Here is a 23,868-nt window from a genome sequence, read left to right as displayed (position 1 = left end):
CAGTGACAAGCTGGCCACTAGAGATTATCTGAGAAAAAAAAAAAGACTCTCATGAAAAAATGATAATTTTTTCAAAAAACTGTGCTCTGTATACTGTAATCACATTTCTGTTACCCTTCATATAGTTGCAGAGACTCATAACCCCAAGAATGGAGTCAAGGTTTGGAGAAGCCTTGGAGGGAATCAACTTGTTTGTTTTCTTTAACCTCTATTTCCAAGTTTTCTAGTACAGAGTGCCATCATACGTTTCTACAATCAAAGCATGTTGTATTTGTACAACTGGGGATGCAGACTCTGTGACCAGTTTCAAAAGAAAACCAACTCTGCTTCTAGCTCCGCTACATATTAGCTGTGATTCGCTGTGTGATTTTGAACTACATTTGTCCCCAGTTTTCACATCTGCAGAACTGGAAAAGTAGCAGGTGAATTGGACAAAGCAGATGTCATACTGTGTGGAGACACATTGAGATGCAGAACTGAATTGTCATTATTCGAAGTGACTACTGGTTAATACCCTTAAAGCGATCTCTGTGGAGATGGAGCTATTGAGTAATGCTTCTAGACTCGACTCCAACACCGTGATTAGAATATACATCCAATACAGTGATCAGAACACACAGAGTATGATACATGCTCTTTCCAATTCTTATAGCAGGACCAAAGACAACCTATGGAAGGACATTAGTTCATTTGAAGGGTGTTCTCAGTGGGCTTGAATCTGTCAGTTTCTACTTTTCTGGGAATGTTAACTTTCTAAGAAGCATCCTTGAACACCTCTCTCTCTCTCTCTCTCTCTCTCTCTCTCTCTCTCTTCACTGTAGTAGTAACAACAAAGGTGGTCTCCTGGTCCACTTCTGGATTGTGTTTGTCATGCCACATGCCAAGGGCCACATCTTCTGTGAGGAGTGCGTGGCGGCCATCTTGAAGGACTCCATCCAAACCAGCATCATAAACCGCACCTCTGTGGGGAGCTTGCAGGGCCTGGCTGTGGATATGGACTCTGTGGTACTAAATGGTGATTGTTGGGTAATTCTCCTTTAGACATTCCTTCCGATATCACTTCTGGTATTCACCATTATCAGAGGTAACATTGTAGTATAGACTCTTCCACAATCCTAGGAGCAGAGGACCAGCTGAACGTTGTAGCTATCGTTGGTGAGGGAAATTCTTAAATGTTATGCACGGTATGATTGAAAAGTAGAATTGTGAACAAAATTATATTTATTAAGGTGTGTTTCTTAAGCACCTTCAGACTAAGTCCCTAAGGAAGGAAGTTCTAGAATAGAAGAATTTCACTGAAGTTTATCTGATCTTTTCCTTTGTCCTATTTTATGGGTGTTGTTGCTGGGAACTGAAAGCTTAGTTTGGTGCCTGGATGAGTGGAAAAAGTTAGAAAGAAGGCTTTCCTAGGCAAAGTGAAGGGGGAGAATAGAAGAAAGGTCACATGAGCGATCAATGTGGGGAAAACGGGCAGAGCATGGAAAGATGAGGCGAGCATGCAGAGGGGGAAAAGGAGCACTGGCTGTCCTGAGTCTTTATTAAAACTACATTTTAAACTGTATGTGTGTCTGTACATACCATGGCACGTGTGTGTAGGCCAGAGTTCAGCTTGTGGAACCTGATTCTCTCCTTCCATCCTGTGAGAATCAAGCTCAAGTCACCAGCATTGGCATCAGGAGCCTTTACGTGCTAAGCCATTTTGAGGGGGTCGTTGTTTGAGGCTTTTGAGGTTAAGGTGGGGTTGAGGTGACACAGACTTTTGTGTGTGAAAATAAGCCCACATATGTGAAAATCAGACTCCATCTTTTGAGGCTTGTGCACATCTGTATTTAGGGTGGGAAATGCAGCCATAACCGTTGCATCATATGTACACCTGCGCCATGTGCAAGTGAATGGGCCAGATGCCTGCTTTTTGCCTATATAGGTAGGTCTAGTGCCCTTTGTTGAAGATCTTGTTGCAGTAATGTATCAGGAAACGGATGTGGCCTAAGAATTAAGATGTGTATTTGGATAGTGTGACAATAACTAACCACACTTTATTATCTTCGTTGCCTTATTGAACTAAGGAGGAAAATATGTAAATGCATTGCATTGCCATCATTATCTATTTTTAAAATCTCTGTGGTTAGTTAGAAGCCGCCTTGAGGTTTCTTACTATCTCACGAAAGGCCAGCATTTAAAATCTTCCCACCCCCGATCTACTCCTTGTCACCTTGCCTGCACCAATGCTCCCAATGAGGCTGTGCCTCAGCTCCATGGAAACACAATGGCACCATTTGTCTTGACAGCAAAACATGGTACTATTTAAAATTTCTGCAGCTTTGTCTTTTGATATAAGTTTTGCACGTATAAATACCAATTATATGCACACACATATACTAGATGTATAGTAGGTAGCTGATATTTGGTTTGAACAAATGAAAAATCTCTAGTGGACAATTCCACACTATGTTTACTATTGCAGTAATAGGACTGAAATAATAATTATTATTTATATAGTTGTTTTCTTACCCTCGAATTATTTAAAATTTGTAATTCTGAATGCTTGGAAGCAAATAAAATAGAATGTTTTTCATGGATCCTTAGCTTCAGTGGCTGTCACTGTTTGTCTTTAAATACCTAGATAACTCCGCTCCTCACTGGACTATTGGGATGTATAACCCATAACCAATGTGTCTGATTATTTTAAAGAAGGACTGAGAACAATTTTCCAAACAAACGAATCTCTGGAACTAATGATCTTCTTTCTATCCCATTTCAATGCAGCTGGGCTCCGGTCAGACTACTCTTCCACCATAGGATCTGGTAAGTTCGTGAATTTCTTCTTTACCCCTCACTAGAGTGTATATGTACTGGCTACACTTGCTCTTCCTAATGATACGATCCATTTATGTTTTTTTTTAGTTGCAAGTGACAGCAATATAAGTGACTTTAGCACAAAAGAACCTTGATAGGCTGATATATTACACAGTTGAGACAAATATGGAATAAGGTGGCTTTAGGCGTGATGGAAACCAAGTTCTAAAATGAAATGTTGGCAAGACACTCTATCTCTACCGTCTTATGTTGAGGCTTCCCTCTCAAGCGTAGCTTCCATTGTGGTATCAAGTCAAAGCTTAAGCTTGACCATTTTTCTCAGTCTAGTGGAAGACTCCAGTACACAGATGAAAGTTCCCATAGAATTCTGAGCTGAATCTCATTATACAGATTGGCAGATGTGCCCTTTCCTGAACCAACTTCTTTGACTGGTCAATCTGGTCATGTGTCCCCTTATGGAATCAGAGGTGTATTTAACCCCAACTGAAGTATGGGTTCAGTGGCGGCAGTTTCTCAAAGTAATTGGTCACCAAAAGAGAGGAGTATGGAGTCTAGACTGTAAGGAAAACAAATGTCCTCTGGATGATAGTTTTTGCCCGCTACTCTTTTGTAGAGATTTCTAGAGAGGTCATGCTTTGAGAACAAAGAGAGAGAGAGAGAGAGAGAGAGAGAGAGAGAGAGAGAGAGAGAGAGAGAGAGAGAGAGAGAGAGAGAAAGGTGGACAAGACTAAGGACAGCTCTTTCTCCACAGACAAAGGTTGCTCCCAATACTTCTATGCAGACCATCTGACCCTCCGCTACCCTCTGGAAATTTCTGCAACCTCGGGACAGCTAATGTGTCATTTCAAGCTAGTGGCCATAGTGGGTTATCTGATTCGTCTCTCAATTGAGTCCATCCAATTGGAAGCCGACAGCTGCATCACTGACTCCCTGACTGTTTACGACTCCCTCTTGCCAATCCGGAGTGCCACCCTGTACAGGTAAGATGCAGGTTCTCTAGCTGCTTGGAGAAAAAGGTTTTCCTGTTCTCTATTTACAGTTCCTTTACTTAAAAAACTAAGGGTATCCACTGTGTCAAAGACTGACCCTGACACCCCTGATACTTTAAGTGTCTGTCAGGTTTTCTGTTTGCCGTTCACTTTAGTACACAAGACTCATAAAGTCCACATAGCAAAGACTTTGGGCAAGAGAGACACGAATTCGTCAGATATTTTGTATAATTTGACTTTCACTATGAATACAGTAAAGTCTATTGTATCAATAAAGCATGAGAATAAATACCCTATGATGATTAGATCACATTAAATGATTAAAAATTTCTTTAATTACAAAGGTGCTAATAGAGAACAATGAGGCCAGAAAAAATAATAGCAATTACTTTACAATTTCATTCTCCAGCAACTTCCTGTTACATTTTCATATATATTTATTCTATTCATTCATATATATTTATTAAATATACAAGTACTTACCTGTGTCTTAATTTTAAAATTTAATAGTAAATTTCTATCATGGGTGCTTAATATTCAATAAGCTAATGATGGCAATCAAGCTTTATTTAGGCACTGTGTTAAAAGGGTATGTGAATTATCTTACTTTTAATAATATTTACACGTATCACAATACTTTATATGTGTGCATATGCATTTATATTTTGGTGAGGAATATACATATTAGAAGTCCAAATACAATATATACTGTGCAATGAAAAGTAAGTTCATTCCTGTCTCCCCTCAGTGATAGTTAGCTTCTTCTCGTCCTTCCAGACATATGGAGCTATTATCTCATTTTGATCCTTACTGCAGAGCAATGGGGCAACATCAGTACAAGTCTTACCATTTCATGGAAAGAACACTGGAATTTACATAAATGTAATTGCTTGACTGTCTAGCATCTTTCATCCAGCTGATCCATGGAGCCAAGCGCACATCATCTTTATATCCTGTTTTCTCTCAAGGAGAGCCTAAGGGTGGCCATCTGAGAAAATCCTTGGTAGTCATTTCTAGGCAAATGCTTCTGCATCTCATCCAGCTCCATTCTAGCTTCAGAACTTTATGACTACCCACTGATGAAGGTCTAACTGCAGAGACCAACTCAGAAGAACTGAGTGATGGCTCTAGAAATGTGTGAGATGGTATAGTATGGAGCCCATGGATGAAACAAGCCATTATTCACGTGTTGTTATCTGGTTGCAGAATCTGTGAACCCACAAGAACCCTAATGTCATTTGTTTCTACAAATAATCTCATGTTGGTGACACTCAAGTCTCCTTATGTACGGAGGCTGTCAGGGATCCGGGCGTATTTTGAAGTCATTCCAGAACAAAGTAAGTCTTCTCCAGTTTAAACAAGTCACTTGCAGTACTTGGGAAGATGCTGTACTCTTTCTACCCTGAGGCTATATTGTGATATTAGTTGTGCCAGTCAAAGAAGTTGTACTGGACATGAACCCTGACTCAGAAGACAGGTATCATAGTAAGTTCAGTAAAGAACTGTTAGCATAAAGATGTTGATTAGGTTAACTCAAAAGGGCAAAGGAGAATTGAAAGTGTGTGTGGAAGAGCAAAGAGAAGAAGGAAACTAATGTGATTGAGAGTTTGGAGGAAGAGGTCTGTGGCTGAAGCTTTGGCCTCTTAGCAGATGCCACCACTTACCTGCTTCTGGTGTGTCTCTGAATCCAGAACCATGCTGTAAAGAAATCGGCCACATCCTACAGGTCTGTAGCAAAAATGAGGATTGTAAAACAAATATAGAATGTGAGAAAAATATGTTAGCTGTATAAACTGATGGCATGACCACCCCATGGTATGGTTAAAGGGAAGTTTTTTTTATTATTATAGGATAGAGATAGATAGATAGATAGATAGATAGATAGATAGATAGATAGATAGATGAAAGATAGATAACAGTCAGAGGCATCTGGAAGAGTCCAGAGCAGAGAAAGGAAGTAGTGGATGGAACATGGCCAGCAGTCTGGATCTGGCCACAAGAGAAGCAGGACCAGAGTAGGGAGGTAGAGAGAGGGAGAGGGAAGGGCGGGGGGGGGGGGGGGAGAGAGAGAGAGAGAGAGAGAGAGAGAGAGAGAGAGAGAGAGAGAGAGAGAGAGAGGATGTGAAAGGGAGACACAGAGGGAAATAGCAAGGTTATGAGGGGAAGGAATACCTAGGGGAAGGGAAACCAGTGAATTGGGAGCAGTTTAGGGTAGGGTAGGAGGTAAGAAGAGCTAGGATGCTAGCATCCCTTTGAAATGTGTAACAGGTACTTGTGGTAAGAAGGGAGCCTGCAGGCCAGCACCAGCTTTGGTATGCACCACAGGGAGTCATTGGCCCCTGTGATAAGGCACATAACTTCTTTTGATAGAGGGGAACTGGCTTCACAAGTTCCTGAGGAATGCTGGCTTTTATCTAACCTCCAGAAAGCCCCCTCCCCCTAGTCCAGGCTGAGCCCATTTCTGGATATCTGGACTACCTTTTGGAGTTTGGGGAGCTGGAGTTTCCTTTGGACCTGACATTAGCTAAGTATCTATGGGGTGTTCTTTCTTTGAAGAGATAAACTATGCCAGTTCATTAGTGGAGTAAATATGCGTGTGTAGAGAAAGCATGCAGCCATGTTCTTATCTCATCATGCCGGGTCCTTGTGTGTGGATACCTTCTTTCAGAATGTGAAAACACGATATTGGTCAAGGAAATCAACAGCTTTGAAGGGAAAATTTCAAGTCCGTATTACCCAAGCTACTATCCTCCGAAGTGCAAGTGCATGTGGAAATTTCAGGTAGCCTAGATCTTCTCAGTATCTCGGGGGAAAATTGGTCTATTTTTATCAAAATATGGTTAAATCACTTTGTTTTTAAAATTCTAAGAATAATACCACTTAATGTTAGGAGATATAAGCCTTATTGAAATACATTGTCCGGAAAGTGAAATTTTCCATTGTCTACATCCTCTGCTGTCACGCTACCTGCTACTCTCAGCTGATTTGATCTTATTTCTCCAATTTATTTTGTTTTTATTTATTTTTTAAAACCTAAAGGTGTTGTTGCAGGATCAAATAACTATTTTATTACAGATAGTGCTATTTCAGAATGGAGACTAATAAAATAATAAATTTGATTAGGTTATTTATAGTCAGTGTGTAAGTAAAGCAAAATGTGAATTTGTATGAAACGCATGCATCTCCCTCTGCTGCTTGTCAAGGCATTGCTCACTGTTTAAATCTTGGTCTTGAAGCTGCTTTTCTTTCTCCTACTCTAATAGCACATGGAAATGGAAAATATCAATTAGTGCATATGTATAAAATCATTAGTGGATAGCCTCATAATTGGGTTGGATGTAAATGACAAATACATACAGTTTGAATTCATCAATATGCCATTGAATGATAACTGTGGGCCTGGAACTCAAGTACTAAAAGAGACAGAAAATCTGAAATTGAAAAAGAAAGGAAGTTCGGCTTTTGTGGAATGTTCCTTCCAGTAGGGGGAGACAGGTGATATGCTAACAAGCTACACAGACAATGAGTCCTCCCTATTTGTACGCTTCACATCTGTGGATTCAGTTAATGACTCCATCGAGTGTGACCTGTATTGAACATACATGGACCATATTATTGATATTATTTCCTAAAGAACAGAGTGTAACTGCATTTTACAAAATTATTGCATGATACTTGCTATTATGAACAAAATGGATATTTAGAGTATGTGAGAGGATCTGTGTGGGTTCTACAGATCCTATGCATTTTATGGAAGGGACTTGAGTATCCATGGATTTGGAGATATGGGGGGGGGGGCATAAACCAATCCTCCCAAGATGCTGAGGGGCAACTGTGTGCAGCTTGTCACATGTGACACAGTGTTACAGGGGAAAATGAAGAAGTTGAGAAGGTGTGACAGCTTGGGAGGGAAGCCAGAAGTGTGAAGGGAAGCACGTCCAGGGGTCGCTAAATAGGAAGTCAGAGAATCCTCATTACCAAGGGGAACATTCACAGAGATCCTGAGAGGAAAGAGGGACCTACCTTACAGATGTCTAGAATAAGTGCTGCAGCCAAGGGAACAGCTGGTGAGGACCCTGAGGCAGGAGGGAATTCCACACGTGATCATTTGTACATAGTCATGCAAATTTAACACTTCAAATGATTTTGCAATTTTAACCAAATTCGATGACTGACTTCATGTCCTGGTGACGAGTATCATTAAGTTATTTGATGTCAATAGTATGGTCATCTACAAATAAGTAGCCAGATCCTTGCCCTCTGCCAGGTTTTCAGGACTTAATGTCTCAGATGACCAGAAGGTTGAGGAGCTAAGAGAGTAAGAGACAATAAATAAAAGGACTAAGGAAAGAGGAAGGGAAAAAACCATTTTCTCCTTCTCCAACCCTCCCAAACACAGATGTAGCTTCTTAAACTCATTCAACGACCAGAATAAAGAGTGCACCTTTCCCTAAAATTCTGCCAAATGTTTGAAATGCCTTTGATGTAAAGTAAATGTTGATTCTTTAATAATCCAGAGACTTAAAATAAAAAACCCATAAGCACTGTTGTTGTTATTTTTAGTCAGCATGGAAATAAGAATATTGGCTTACTTTGTATTTTGCTAGAGTTTGAGGGTTGAGTGTTGAAGAAAAACATCTTTATAAGGGGAAGGGCATATCATACTAGTAAGGGAGTGATGAATACAGGAAAGGACATTGAAGGGACATGAGCCAAGGGTCCCCTGGCCTTCAGTAGGGTTACTGTGAGCCATGGAGGTCCCCTCCCCATATCATGGAGGAAAATGATGGGGTGGCTTGGAAGGGAGTCATGTGTTTCCTGCCTCTGTGAAGGAAATGTGAAGGCATCTTTGCCATAGAAATTTCCAATGCCTATTTGAGATAGTTTCCTATTCTGCATGAGTCCTTCATATGGTTTACAATAACCATATGAAACATTGGGCAGAAAGTGGCTACAGTAAAAGATGAGGTTAAATCTCTGGTCTGCATTTCCTAACCTCAGAAAGTTCGTCATTTCTGTTAGCTATGCTTTTTTTCCTTCTATAAAATGAAAATCATATTATTGACCTAACAGGTTTATTATGGTGTTAAAATGAGAACTGTAAAATGTCTGATCTAGTCTCTCAAAAGTGGATAACTATGGATGACTGTAGCTAGAGTTTCCTGCCTGGCCCACAGTCAGGACAAATCTCTCTCACCTGCCAGTCCCAAGCCGCTCAGACACAACCAAGTAAACACAGAGACTTATATTGGTTACAAACTGTATGGCTGTGGCAGGCTTCTTGCTAACTGTTCTTACAGCTTAAATTAATCCATTTCCACAAATCTATACCCTGCCACGCGGCTCATGGCTTACTGGAGTCTTCACATGCTGCTTGTCCTGGCGGTGGCTGGCAGTGACTCTTTCTGCCTTCCTGTTCTTTCTTTTCTCCTCTCTATTAGTCCCGCCTATACTTCCTGCCTAGCCACTGGCCAATCAGTGATTTATTTATTGACCAATCAGCAACACTTTTGACATACAGACCATCCCACAGCAGATGACAATCTATATTCACATTAGAAAGAAGTATGTGTATACATCATGCACTTAGAGCACACACAAAAGTGCATAGCTACAATAAAATATCTGTCAGAACAATATATATGTCAATGGATAAAATCAATCTAAAGAAAAACATGATAGGAATGAATTATAAAATATTTCCCACAACTTTTAAAAGTAATTTTATTTTTTTGTCAACCTCATACACAGATTCTTCATCTACATCACTTCCGTTCTACCCTCCCCACTTCAATTCTTCCTGTGTTTTCCTGCCCCCAGTCAGATTCATGATCCTTTCTGAAATTATGATTGTCATGTGTGTATCCAATTACTGAGTTCATTTACTGCTGCTCATATATAGATACGAGGCTAGGCCAGGGCTAATCATTTTGAATTGGACAGTCTATGCAGGAGAAGAAACTGGTCTTCCCTGTCTCAGAAGCTACCGACTACTTGTAGCTCTTCATGTAGGGGCAGAACCATGTGGAATTTCCATTGTCCACAACAGCCTGTCATCTGGCATTGTCATTATGCTGGTCTTGTTCAGGCAGCCATATGTTGATACTTTGTGGGTGCATAGTGTAACTTTAGGGAACGCTATCTAGCAGCAAACTTACTGGGCTTCTCTCTGCCTCTTCGAACCTTTTCGCCACACTTTAGCAGTTTTCCCTGAGCCTTAGGTGTAGGGGTCGTGTTGCAGACCTATCAGTTGTAGTAGGGCACCCCACAGTCTGCATTTTAACCGTTTGTGCCAATGTACTAGTCTTCATCTTTATAAAAAGAAGCTTATTTAACGAGGACTGAGAGTGACACTTGTCTGTAAGGATAAGTATTTAGAACACACTTAGAAATTACGTTGATGTAGGAAAATGATGGCAGTAGATTCTCCTCTAGGGCCCCCGGCCTCACCAATCATGGGTAGTTTTCTAGGTTTACAGTATCAGGCGTGATTTCCCTGCTATCCATCAGGCCTCAGTCAAATTAGACAGCTGTTGGTTACCTCAAAGATAAAAGTGCCCCTGCTACACCAAGGAGGACAACTTGCTTGGCTAGTCATTCTTTATGGTTTATAGGCTTTATACCTGGGTAGAACTACTGATTGTTTCTCTCCCTTGGCAGCATGCCCAGACCTTTCCAATACCATGAGCAACAGTTCTCAGGGAGGAGCCTTCCAAGTCAGTTCCAACTCAACTCCTCCAAGCCTTGTGTCTGGTGAATGTGTCTTCAGCAATAATAGGGTCTTACCTTCAAGTTCTGGAAGGGAACCAAGGCCAAAGGAAACAGCCCATATTGTTTTGGGAGACTGGTATTCCTTTGACCAGCAACTACAAAGGAAATTTTCCATGTCTGGCACTGGAGCTTTTGTTATATAGTGCATGGCCCTTGGGAGGAGCACTGTCACCCCATGTAATGCAACTCCATTAAAACACACACACACACACACACACACACACACACACACACACACACACACACACACACACACTATGTATGCACACACATCAGTATTTTTGAGTGAACTGATAAAATGTTTCCCTATGACTCTTCCGAATGTCCTTATTCCCCCCCATTATCCTTTCTCCCACCCCCATTTTTCCCACTGTCCACTTCATAGCACTTGTTTCCTACAAAACCCCTCTCTAGGGTCCCTTCTCCCCCTCCCACCGTGGTGTATCTCACCAAGGGCTGCATAACACAAAGAGGAGAATATCTTTAAAACAGTAAGCCAAAAGAAGGAGTACTGAGCAAGGCAAGGGCATTTTAACTTGAAACGTGTTATTCTACTGGGGCATTTTTCTGACTTGATTTTTGCTTTCTGCAGACTCCCTTAACAACTCTTGGCATAGCCCTGAAATTCTACAACTATTCAATAACTAAGAAGAGTATGAAAGGCTGTGAGCATGGATGGTGGGAAATTAATGAGCACATGTAAGTGAATTTCCGATGTGAGGGATCATACGGAAAGTCCCTTGTCCTCTCGGAGTCTTCGGTTTATGAGAGAAGGAAGTGAAGGATAGAGGAGTTCAGAAACACACACGTGGCCACTTGGCACCTGTGGTTATAGCAGAATTCTGATCCTCAGTCTCACACCTTCTCTATGCTGCTGGGCTATTCACGAGCATATTCTACATCTCACAAAGGTATTGTTGAAGTGTTCAAATCCTGGAGCCACGGGGAAAAATTACAAGGAATTGCTCTGGAGGTACAAGAATATGAGACTACTAGCCAGTTTTGCATTGTAGAAGAGGCCTAGATGACCTGGCTATACCCTAACACTGGTAAATGGCTGGCCAGAAAGAATCTCAGGCATATAGGAGCCTGGGATACCTGAATCCATCACGTAGGTCCTATCATCCTGTCTCTTAACTTGTTCCTTAGATATTATTGTTGTTGATTTGTTCCTAAAACTATAAAACTGTATTCAAAAATACAGCTGTGATCTGTCTTGGCAGAGTAGCTATGTCCTCTCACTTTCTGAATTTCAGCCAACTGCCAAAGACTTCTGAATAATACATGTGTGCCTTTTTTTCCCTTCAAGCCTTCAAAGTCATAGATAGTGCTCCTGAATGCCAGCCTTGAGAACATAAGCAGTTCCCAAAAGCCTTGGGGAGCCTAGAGTGCTTGGCATTCACAGGTACTAAGTGATCATCCCCTCAATTCTTATATCAGCTGTTTCCCATAGAGACTTGACAGGTTTCACAGTGGAACAGCCTCACCTACACAGAACAGTAAACTAACTTATCTTGCTGCAAAGTAATATTCTATGCTCCATTAACTACAATGCTCACATAGTGAGAATTATTAACCAGAGTGACATTTACTCAAGAGGACACTGGGAACCTTGCTCACGTGAAATGATGATGGGAAGTAGAGAAAAAGTCAAGGTAGGGAATACTGTGGATAATTGTTACTTCTTTGAAATGTTGCCAAGGACAAGCCCCGAGGTACAAATCAGATTTCAATTAAGATTGAATTAATGTTGTTGTCTTTTGTCTCAACTGTGGGTGGGATTATTTGCATATTTTCAGCCTGAGCTCAGAGATTCTATTCTGCTTTACAGAGGTGTTTTTGGATATAAGCAGGCCATTCTTGTTACCTATTTTTGACAATAAAAATATGAAAACTAGGAGAATTTGATCCATTGTTTTGTTAATTTGCAGTGTTAGTAAAGAAAGTAACAGGTCAACAGTACTGTGTTTGCTCTGTTTAGCAAAGGAGAAAGCTCTTACCACATCATAATCCCACAAAGTAGCTGTTATTCTTAGCTCTACCAGAGGCATCTCTCCTCAGGGAGCCTGAATGTCCAAAGCATCAGTGATGTCCACTGGCAATGGAACACAGTCTAGGCGACCTCAAGCCACATGTCCTTCCTGGCTCTTGTCTTCTCAGGTACTGTGGCTCTTACATGGATCATGAGACCATTTTTCGAGTGCCCAGCCCCTTGGTGCACATCCAGCTCCAGGGCAGTTCCAGACTGTCAGACAGACCTCTTTTGGTAGAATATGGCAGTTACAACATCAGTCAACGTAAGTTTGGAATCAGTTTAGAAAATCTCATGAGCCCTTAATAGTAAAGTAAGTCCAATCCTTTACTTCAGGCCTTGAGAATTCAAGGAACTAATGCTGCCTCGTTTTTGTTATTTGGTATTATATATTTATTTTTATTATATATTTATCTTATACATTACAAAATAATAAAATATATATCAAATTATGTATTAGTGATATATTTCAAATTATAGAAAAAATAACCTTTTGATATTACTGACTTAGAGTTGAAATACAATTTTTCATATGACTTTTAAAATATAGGAAAAACCTGTATTTTGGTCTTTCTTTCTTTCTTTCTTTCTTTCTTTCTTTCTTTCTTTCTTTCTTTCTTTCCTTCCTTCCTTCCTTCCTTCCTTCCTTCCTTCCTTCCTTCCTTTCTTTCTTTCTTTCTTTCTTTCTTTCTTTCTTTCTTTCTTTCTTTCTTTCTTTCTTCCTTTCTTGGTTTCCTTCCCTCACCCTCTTCTCTTCCTTTCTTTCTTCCTTCCTTCCTTTCTTTCTTTTTCTTTCTTCTTTTTCATTTTTTTCCTTTGAGACAAATTCTAACTATGTAACCCTCTTAGCCTATATAGACCAGGCTGGTGTTGAACTTACAGCAATCCTCTTGCCTCAGCTTCCACAGGATTGTGATTGCAGGTATAGGACACCATACTCATCTTGATTTTTTTTTATGCTAGCCATAACTTCTTGTGATTGATCATAGTGCTTATACCAACATACAGTGGGTCTGGGAGTGGCATTTGGAATTCTCCTTGGCTGACAGTGACTGGGGAGAGCTAGTTAGCTGAGACGGCTCAAAGGTCAGCTTTCAGAAAGTTGAAATTTGTATAAGAAACCACAGAACATAGACAGGAAGTGGTCCTGGGAGAGGCAACATTTGAGGGAAGTTGTTGAAGCTGCAGAGTGTAGATATTGACTTGGAGCTATTTTAGACCGCTTGAAAGGAAACAAACAAAAGTTACACAGTGGAGATTCCATGAGGTTATGACACAGAAGAAGCCTCTTTCTACCTTGTTCTACTCTGCCAACTCCAAACATACCTGGTTCTGGATTCAGTGTTGCATTTTGATATTCAGAGTGTTTGAATTTCCAGTGAGGGCACAGGAGAAGCAGAGCGTCTTAATTGCTAATGGTTTCACACACCCTGATGATGGTCTAGCAGGCCATCCTCTCTTCCCACTGCCACTGAGACAGTAGCTGGCCTGACATGTGTTCCCCTCTGTCCTTTCACATGAGAGGAGAAAGGATTTATTATTTCTGTAATACTCATCCATAAGCTCAGGCTCAATGGTTTGATCTATGATGAGTAGGCTGGTTAAGTTGGAAGAAACGATGGGCAGTGAGGGGGGGGTGGCAGGAGCTCTGGCCTTTGAGACCAGACATTAGTCTCACTATGCTAAACTTCTGTAGCATTAATTTCTTTTATTCTTTGCTTTTTGAAATTATGCATTAAAAATTACCCATAGTCTTGGTTGGATGAAAAAATTGTATCATTGCTTCTATTTTTCTACCAAATTTCTAACCAACTAATACTTCGTAATTCTATGCTAAGGTAGTCTGATGACTTTTAGGAACCCAGTCAAGATGTTATGTTTCTTTTCTCTTTCTTTCTTTCTTTCTTTCTTTCTTTCTTTCTTTCTTTCTTTCTTTCTTTCTTTCTTTCTTTCTTCTTCTTCTTTTTTTAATTGCCTGTAGCTTGTCCTGCTGGATCTTTTAGATGCTCGTCCGGTTTGTGCGTCTCCCAGGCCCAGCGCTGTGATGGAGTGAATGACTGTTTTGATGAAAGTGATGAACTTTTCTGTGGTAGGTATAATGCGATTTTGTTATGAATAAATAACTTCTTGGGATCTTTGCTGCTGCTGGCTGATGCCAGTTTCTGTAGTTGCTGTAGGTCACTAGATCTCCCCAAACTCAATGGCTTAATTAACCCAATCATTTATTCTTGATCATGCATCCGTGGGTTGAGAGGCTCAGCCTAGCTGAGTAGCTCAGGTTCAAGCACTGGGCCATTCCATGCTGAGTCCTTCCAGGTTGGGATCATGGCTGCTCTTTATGGACTTTCTTTCATTGAGCCAAGGAAATAGCAGTAACAAAAGTAAGGAAAAGTGAACAGAAACACGTGGCTCCCCATAGGACCTAGCCTTGAAAGGCTTATATTACATGCCATTGCTCAGAAGAAGTCACACAGCTGAGTTCATAGTCAAGAGGGAGGGAAATGTACTTTGCATACCTTGGGGTTGCGGCGAGGGTGGTATACATTACTTCAGCCACAGGGACTAATGTCTTGTGGCTAATGACCTCATCCACCAGAATCCTATATGAAAGCACAGATCCTTCACCTTGAGCTCAGAATCTGCAAGAGGTAAGTTCAATGTGGTTGCTCATGGAACACAGACATGGTGAACACACTGGATAGCTCAGCTTAGTGTATTTATTATTTCTGCTACAGTTACTTATTTTTTTATTGAAAAAGTTTTTTCATGCAATATGTTGATTAGGGCTTCCCCTCTCCCAGTTCCTCTCAAATCCTCCCCACCTCTCCACCTGCCCAATTCTACCCTCTTTCTCTGTCTTTACAAACAAGCAAACAGAATTAAAAAAAAAAAAAAAAACCAATGGGAACCCCCTCCCCCCACAAGAAACACATACACACACATAGACAGACACACATACACAAAAACAAAACCCATAAAAATACAAAATTGGAAACCATAATATACAATCAAAAAGCTGGTGAGGTTAAAAAAAAAGAAAAATGCCAAACAAAGCAATAGGAGAGAAAAAAATCTACAAAAATACCACTGAATTTGTTTGGTGTTGGCCATCTACTGTTTGGCGTGGGACCAGCCCATAAGCATAGTTAATATACCCAGTGAGAAGGCCCTGGAGAAAAATAATTTTTCCTTTGCAAGCAGATGTCAATTGGAGACAGTTTCTTGGTTAGCTCGTGTCCACTTCCCCTTTTCAGTGCTGAGATCCGGTCTGGCTTGAACCTATGGAGGCCCTGTGCATGCTGCTACAGTCTCCGTGAGCTCACATGTGCATCAGTCCTGTTGTGTCTGGAAGACACTGCTTCTTTAGAGTCCTCTGGCTCTTATAGTCTTTCTGCTTCCTCTTCCACATATTCATTGATATCATGCTGGTAATGACTAAGGGATGGATACACGATATTCCCAGTCTAGGTGGAGAATTTATATCTTAATGTTTCATTGTTATTTGCAATCTATTCCTGAATTTATAATTTCAGGGAATGATATTAGAAGATATTTTATAGGAGAATATAAAGTTCTTGGCAACATTTTTTTCAGTGTTTAAATACTCTTGTAACAGTGATGGTATATAATCTTTCCATGTCTTTGGACAGACATTACATTTATTATGCTACAACTATGTTCATAAAAATAACCCTTGCCTCTATAACTTTGTGTGTGTGTGTGTGTGTGTGTGTGTGTGTGTGTGTGTGTGTGTGTGTGTGTGGTACTGTGGTACTGAGATCAAGCATAGTGCCTTGAATATGCTAGGCAAGTACTCTAAACTAGGCAAGTACTCTGAACTACATCCCTAACTCCTTTATATACTTTTAAATTGACAAAACAAAATCTTCTTAAGTTATGGCTTATTAGCAGCCTAAATCTATAAGATCTTATACTTCTCTTTCTTTCTTTCTTTCTTTCTTTCTTTCTTTCTTTCTTTCTTTCTTTCTTTCTTTCTTTCTTTTCTTCCTTCCTTCCTTCCTTCCTTCCTTCCTTTCTTACTCCTCCTCCTCCTCCTCCTCCTCCTCCTCCTCCTCCTCCTCCTCCTTCTTTTTGAGACAGGAATTCCAGACTGGCCTCAAACTCACAAGAGATCTGCCCAACTCCCTCTCCTGACTGCTGGTATAAAGGCATGCACCATCACAGCCTGGCTTCTATTTCCTAAGAAAATAGATACTGGCAATTTTAGTGCTTGAAGGTTTCTTCTTTTTATTACTGTTTTTGCTCTGATGCTCTAGATGAAAGTCAACGCCATTACTTTAGAAGGACTACTGTTTTTTGTCATTATATTTCACTGCATCCATTTTGAAGCTGTCCTCTAGATATCAGCTAGGCACTGTTGGAGACAGTCAACTATTTCAAGCCAGCAGTGGACTTTCCTCACCCTTCAGAGGGGCTAAGACAAGAAACACTCTGGTGATTCAGGCAAAGACAGTAAAACTGCTAAATTTCACAATCCAGAAACCACTAAGAAAACATTTCTTCTAAAGGGGCTTGCTGGTACACTGTGCCTGTCATGGCTGTGAAAGTAATTCAAGATGTACGTCAAAGAAGAAACAGTGGTGTTTAGGATGTAGATCCATCAGAATAAAACAACTTTAAAGTGGTTTCACATGTGGACCACAAGTCTGATATCCTTTATGATCTCACATTCATTAATTCATTCACCGAGCTTTTTGTGAACACCTATTATTTTTAGTCAGGGACCCAAGGTAAAGAGATGAATAGGGCTGGGTGGTGGCGGCACACACCTTTAATCCTCGAGAGGCAGAGGCAGGTGGATCTCTGTGAGTTTGAGGCTAGCCTGGTCTACAAAGCGAGATCCAGGACAGGCACCAAAACTACACAGAGAAACCCTGTCTCGACCCCCCCCCCCCAAAAAAAAAATAAAGAGAGATGAATAGGACAAAATATCCCATTTCGGTCCATTGCACCTTCTTCAAGAGGGTAGGCAAGTTCAACTCAGATAATAGTTGATGGGAATCCTTTTTCTTAAAAAAAGGTTATTTATGCCAGGCATGGTGGAACACATCTTTAATTGTAGCACTCAGGAGGCAGAGGCAGGTGGATCTCATTGAGTTCAGGGGTCAGCCTGGTCTGCACAGTGAGTTCCAGGTTAGCTAGGGATACACAGTGAGATCTTGTCTCAAAAGTAAAACAAAGTGTGTTTCTTTATGATGTAATGAGTTGAAGTTACATAAACCACCCAATTTAAACACACTTACATGATAGCAAAAACAAGATCTAAATAACCCTTATACAAGGAATTATACCAAAGTAAGGAGTTATACTAAACATCTGTTTTCTTCCCGGGATGTGTCATTTCGAGAAAACAGACTCTGTTGTGTTTGTGATGTTAAGTCACAACTTTAGAGGGGCACTGTTGGTCATCAGAGAGCACAGCTGATGTCCTGTGTTCACGACTTCTCTGTCTTTCACAACAGTGACTGCCAAACCTGCCTGTAACGCCAGCATCTTCCGGCAGCGTGACCCTCTGGTCTGTGATGGCTTCTGGGACTGCGAGGATGGCCAGGATGAGCAGAACTGCACTCGGAGTGAGGACACACAGGGCTCTTTTCTTTCTGTAGAACTCAATGAGCCAAACAGCTCTGCTGCATTCAGAGAGATCATCTTGCCCCAGTTTCCCCCAACCATTCTCAGTTTTAGCCCTGATATATCTCTTGTTCTGGGAACCCTACCCATTCCAGAAAACAATGACATACTTGCTCACAGTAGGTGGGGTGGAATTGGATGCGCTCCTGGGCAAATATTGGCATGTTTTCATGGTTTTACTTGTTTTTCATGCTGGCTGGAGGCTAGACAATGAAAGTCTGTCATAGAGGACCCTGCCAGACACTGTGAGGACACCTGCTAATTCCACCGCAGAAAGTGAACCCTATAGATTGTGAACAAATGCATTGTAATTCATAATATCTTTTCATTGTTTCCACCTAACAACCTAAAAGGACTGCTTGTGGCATGGTATGACTTCTTTTTCTTATTGGAGAGTAAGACTAGGCAATAGCTAAGAGACCACGACCCAAGGCCATTGATATGGCCAATTTTTTTTACCTTGTGTTCTCCATGGATATGGAGAGGCAGTTGGCGTGATTCTCACGTGCTGCTTGCCTGCCTTCCAATGGATCTGCTTAAGTGAAGGAAAAGGTCCCTGTGGGGTGGTCCCCTTTCCTCTGCCAGCCTCTCCAGAGCAGAAGGCAGTGATGCTGTGACTACCACTTCTTTTGCAGGTTCCATGTCGTCTCCTCAAATCTGTTTCTGACTAGAAACAACAACTACAACAGCAACAATAACAACAACAAAACCCAAAATTCTTCCTCCTTTTTGCTCATTTTCAGGCATCCCATGCACCAACAGGACCTTTAGATGTGGCAATGACATTTGCTTCCGGAAACAAAATGCCCAGTGTGATGGGATAGTGGATTGTCCGGATGGAAGTGACGAAGAGGGCTGCAGTGCGTAGACATGGCTTCTTTTGATTCATGTATTCCCTCTTCCTTTATCCACTGTCCACTTTCATTGACTCTGAGTGTCCTTCCTCAAACAGAGGTTGCTCGGGATCTAGGAAATAACAGTATTTATTGGTGAACTGTATCTGACATTGTTCCAAAGAGACAAAAGCCTGTGAGGTTTGTTCCATCTTCCTTCTTGATAAGAGAGTTAACACACAGGGCGTTTTCTAGTAGTCTCAGTCAAAGAAGAAATCACTTGTGTGAAAAGCAGTAGAGCCGGGTGGATGACTTTTAGTTATGACTCTCCGTAAGAACAACACCAAGATTCTTCATGCCATATAGTCTCCTTAGTAATGTGACATTTCATTAATCACGAGGCAACAGTTTCATGCTACATCCTTATCAATGCCATTTACACCAAAAAGCAATGGTCTGATAACTAAGTTTTTAGTTGATGTCCATGTCTTGAACTTACAAATTCTTTTCCAAATGCCTTCTCTCTAGTCAGAACAACTTCAAAGACATCCTCTGTTCTTTTGTGTTTGGAACTTACTGTTTCTTTGTCACATAGTAAACTAACTCCATGAGCTGCTGCTTATGCTCCACATGTTCCACAGCTTCATGTCAGCTGTGACTACAGGGCCTTCCTCCCCCGCATGCATCCGTGTGTAGACTCCAAGTCAGGGCATGCTCTCAGAAGCAAAGGAGTGGTGCTGTGTTGGCGCTGCTTCTGGACAGACCTATAGATTTCCTCTCTGCTAGATAAGCAGGAGATTTCCAACCGATGGCTTGATGAGTCAGTCCCCAACCCAGCCATAAATGTGATCGAATTTCCGGTTACCTCTGTGTGTTCTTGTTTCTGTCTGCCTTTCAGTCATATGACCCTTCCTCTCCTAAAGGCTGTAGCAGGAGCTCGTCCTCCCTCCACCGCATCATTGGGGGTTCTGACTCCCAAGAGGGGACCTGGCCATGGCAGGTCAGCCTCCACTTTGTTGGATCAGCCTACTGTGGTGCCTCAGTCATCTCCAGGGAGTGGCTTCTCTCTGCAGCGCATTGTTTCCATGGAAACAGGTAGAACATCCCAATCATCACCCTCAAAACCATACATTGGACCTCTGGTTTGGGGAAAAAGCTTCCTGTTAGAAATGATCGATTAAGTTGGGCTCATTTCTGTCTCTGGGTGAGGGCAACCAGCTGTATACTATTTTTTGTTTTTAGGTGTCATTGACATTGACACAAGGAAAACGTCAAGGTTAGACACGCTTTCATTAGACTGAGGAAGTGGAGACTGGCTTTCAAACCATAGGGGCAAACCCAAGTGTATGGAGTGTAGAGAAGGGCAGTATTGAGGACGGCTAGAGAGCAAGCATCCCTTTTGGATGATGCGGGAATAGCAGAAACTAGACCTGTCATCAGAAGGGCTCTGTCTGCCTTTGCCAATGGGGTCATTATGGGACAGGTTCTCTTTTAACTAAGGATAAAAGCAAAACTTAAAAAAAAAATAGTCTCACTTAAAGCTCATACCTAGGGGCTGGAGAGATGGCTCAGCAATTAAGAGCACTGGCTGTTCTTCCAGAGGACCAGGGTTCATTTCCCAGCACCTGCATGGCTTACAGCTATCTGTAGCTCCAGTTCCAGGGTATCTGGCAACCTCACACAGACATACATGCAGGCAAGACACCAGTGCACAGAAAAATAAGTAAATCTAAAGACAAAACAAAAAACCCAAAAAAGACAAACAAAAACAAACAAACCAACCCCTTCAATTTATTTGGTATCTGCTGGATCTTAAGTAAAACAAAACACCAATTATTCCAAAAATTTAAATAGAGTATTACAGTGAAGTTACAGAATTTGAGTCTTTGATTTTCCTGGAATTTTCAGGATTCATGCTTATTACTAAAGTAGCTTCATCAACAAGTAAAATAGTTGCTCCAAATATTATGTTAGCCTTAGATTCTTTGAGTCTCTGGTGCACTCATGAGACGTCTCCTCAGCAGATTAATGTAAGCATTCTGTGGACTATGTCCTTAGCTTTCTTCCAAAGCATCCATGTTCTCTGCACCCCTATTCTCCCTGGTTGCTACATCGATTCTGTGGGAGACCGAACCTTATGAGGGAGCTCCAGGCCCTTCTCTGGTGAACTGGCTACTGCCTGAGCAACCACTATACTGATCTGTAAAAATTCTGACAGCTGGCAAGAAAGTATTTCATCAATACTCTGAGGCTTAAAGCACTTCAATGTCTAATCTGTTGATAGTCATTTCATTTGAACGTGGTAACAGGGCCCCCAAACAATACCTATTGTCATTGTGTGTCTATGATATTGGCATAAATAAAAAGAGTAACAAATTAATTGTAGCCATCCACATTTTTGACCTGTGTGTGGTTCATGAGACATCAGAGGGCAAGAAACTTTTGAGGTATTTCCTCAACATACCGTTGAGAGAATTTTCTGATACAGCTATTACTTGCTACCCCTATAACAGCTTACTTCGTTGCTGTGTCTAGCAAGGAGACAGGGGAGGCTGTGGTTCTTTCCATGTCCCTGAACAGAGTCAGGGGTTAAGACAGGGCCTGGCCGTAAGGCCCTCCTCTTCGCATCCTCACGGCTCTGTAATTACTTGTTTTCAAACAATTTACTAACTTTATGCTTCATTCCTGTTCTACCAGGCTGTCTGACCCCACCCCATGGACTGCTCATCTTGGCATGTATGTACAGGGGAATGCCAAGTTCGTCTCTCCAGTGAGAAGGATTGTGGTCCACGAATACTATAACAGTCAAACCTTTGACTACGATATTGCTTTGCTACAGCTCAGTACAGCCTGGCCTGAGACCCTGAAACAGCTCATTCAGCCAATATGTATTCCCCCAGCTGGCCAGAAAGTGCGCAGTGGAGAGAAGTGCTGGGTGACTGGCTGGGGCCGAAGGCACGAAGCAGGTGTGTATGAGGGAATGGTTATGCCCCTGCTCTGCAATGGAAAGATATCTGTGCTGACATTGTGCTTTGGCATTCCCAGAGATGATCTGACTATACCGTGTCAGTGAAGGGAAAGGCCAAGTGAGGGGGGTATTATTATCTGTGTTTTGTGATCTGTGTTTTTACCTGCCCTGAAACAAGCAGGACTCAGTTGATACAGGGAGAGAGGAATTGTATGAGCAAGGCAGGACTGGCCACTCTGGGCCCTTTTCAAACTCTGGAGTGGTGCTAGAGAGTCCACTATAGGAGGGCAATTCCTTTTTATTTTTAGGCTTTCTTTTCATCTAAAGAAGTGGTTCATTTTGTAAAGGAGAGAGCATACATATGCATACCCTACTGTGCCAACTCAGACAACTGTCTGGAAGGTTATGTAAGTGTGTCTCACACCTCGACTGTTGACCAAGGGATGGGAGTGAGAAAGAAATCCAGCCAGGACCTAACTCCTCAGACCGAAAATTGTAACCCAGGCATTACAGTATCCTAGAATCAGTCCACCCAGTGGGGATTACTTTTTGCAATTCCTTTACATACCCAGAAAAGGAATCTTTGGTGTGTAAAGGTCAGACTGTATGCTTGGGAAGCTTCTCTACCCAGTTTGCCCAGGTGTCTCCTGACTCATGATTTGTTGCTGAATTTAAATACACAGTGAGGACGAGCTTCCCCAAGAGTTAGTGTCCAGATGGATATTGCTCCTGGGATCTCAGAAACAAGGGGAAAGGGCAGATACAGTACATGTAATTTTTCAGTTTACCCCACAGCTTTGGTGTCATACTATAAAGATCCACTGTGGTGGTTTCTCAGATTCTCACCACCCTTATGAACTTATAGAAGTAATGGTATTCACTACCAAAATGGAGTATTCTGAAGACTAATAATCTCAAAGAGGAACAGCAGCTGTTCGAACACTTCTTACTCTGCTTATATCTTCTTATGCTTAGTGATTTTATTATTTTGTCTTGGTTTTCTTTTCTATTGTTGCGAGAAACACTATGATCAAAAGCAACTTGAGAAGGAAAGGGTTTTTATTTCCCTGCACTGCTTATAGTTCGTCATAAAGGGAAGTCAGAGCAAGAAGTCAAGGCAGGAACCTGGAGGCAGAAACTGAAACGGAGACATTGGAGGGCTGAGACTTACAGGCTTGCTACTCAGGCTTATGTTCAGCTACCTTTCTTATACCTCCCAGGACCATCTGCCCAGGGATGATACTGCCCATAGTATCTGAGCCCTCTCCCATCAATCATTAATTTAAAAAATGGCCCACATGCTTGCCTGTGAGTCAATCTGATGGGGACAATTTCTCAATTGAGATTCTCTCTTTTCAGATGACTCCAGCTTTTGTCCAGTTTATAAAAATCTAAGCAACACTTTCATCATCTGTCACTAGAGGAAGAGACTACACAACTCACTCGAGATGTTTTCTTGATAAGCATGAGTGTATATGTATGTTTTTTGACTCATTATAGCCAGACAAGTTAGAAAGGAAGAAGCTGTAGAAAAATAAGTCAGTTTAATGGCTCCTTGGAGATTTCCATAAGTCAGTTATGTATCTCCTTTTGAGGATCCCTCCTGAACTGTAAACACTGGTGCTAACAGTTACAGGTCTACAGGCCCACAGGACGCAGTGACTCTGTGGATAAGGTGCTGAAGCCAAACCTTTGCCTGTGTCCTGCTGTTCCTTGCTGGTTGCATACCATTGGGCAAGGCCTTAATCTTGCAAGGCTTCATTTCTTTGGAAGCAAAATGGGGCTAATAGAATTCACCTCAATAGA

The 23,868-nt window shown here is 41.5% G+C and overlaps 1 protein-coding gene across 3 annotated transcripts in view; it reads left to right on the top strand.

Moving 5' to 3' along the window:
* Tmprss7 (transmembrane serine protease 7) overlaps positions 1–23,868 on the top strand; it is a 35,603-nt gene that overhangs the window by 8,981 nt on the left and 2,754 nt on the right. For 2 of the 3 annotated variants that reach the window (XR_008218836.1, XM_052740806.1), the window contains exons 5-16: positions 822–1,015; positions 2,767–2,805; positions 3,569–3,797; positions 5,013–5,143; positions 6,475–6,587; positions 11,170–11,276; positions 12,738–12,874; positions 14,591–14,698; positions 18,093–18,203; positions 19,005–19,121; positions 20,018–20,189; positions 21,792–22,060. Coding sequence is in view for 2 of the 3 variants with exons in the window: in XM_052740806.1 (XP_052596766.1) it covers positions 822–1,015; positions 2,767–2,805; positions 3,569–3,797; positions 5,013–5,143; positions 6,475–6,587; positions 11,170–11,276; positions 12,738–12,874; positions 14,591–14,698; positions 18,093–18,203; positions 19,005–19,121; positions 20,018–20,189; positions 21,792–22,060 (1,727 nt within the window). In the remaining variant the exon portion in view is untranslated. The remainder of the gene's footprint in view (positions 1–821; positions 1,016–2,766; positions 2,806–3,568; positions 3,798–5,012; positions 5,144–6,474; positions 6,588–11,169; positions 11,277–12,737; positions 12,875–14,590; positions 14,699–18,092; positions 18,204–19,004; positions 19,122–20,017; positions 20,190–21,791; positions 22,061–23,868) is intronic. The other variant, XM_052740807.1, reaches the window with a different exon arrangement.

This window comes from Peromyscus californicus, unplaced genomic scaffold (genome assembly GCF_007827085.1).
Source record: "Peromyscus californicus insignis strain IS unplaced genomic scaffold, ASM782708v3 Scaffold_16__1_contigs__length_79575227, whole genome shotgun sequence".
Classification (NCBI taxonomy): domain Eukaryota; kingdom Metazoa; phylum Chordata; class Mammalia; order Rodentia; family Cricetidae; genus Peromyscus; species Peromyscus californicus.
This window is presented reverse-complemented; position numbering and strand designations above follow the sequence as displayed.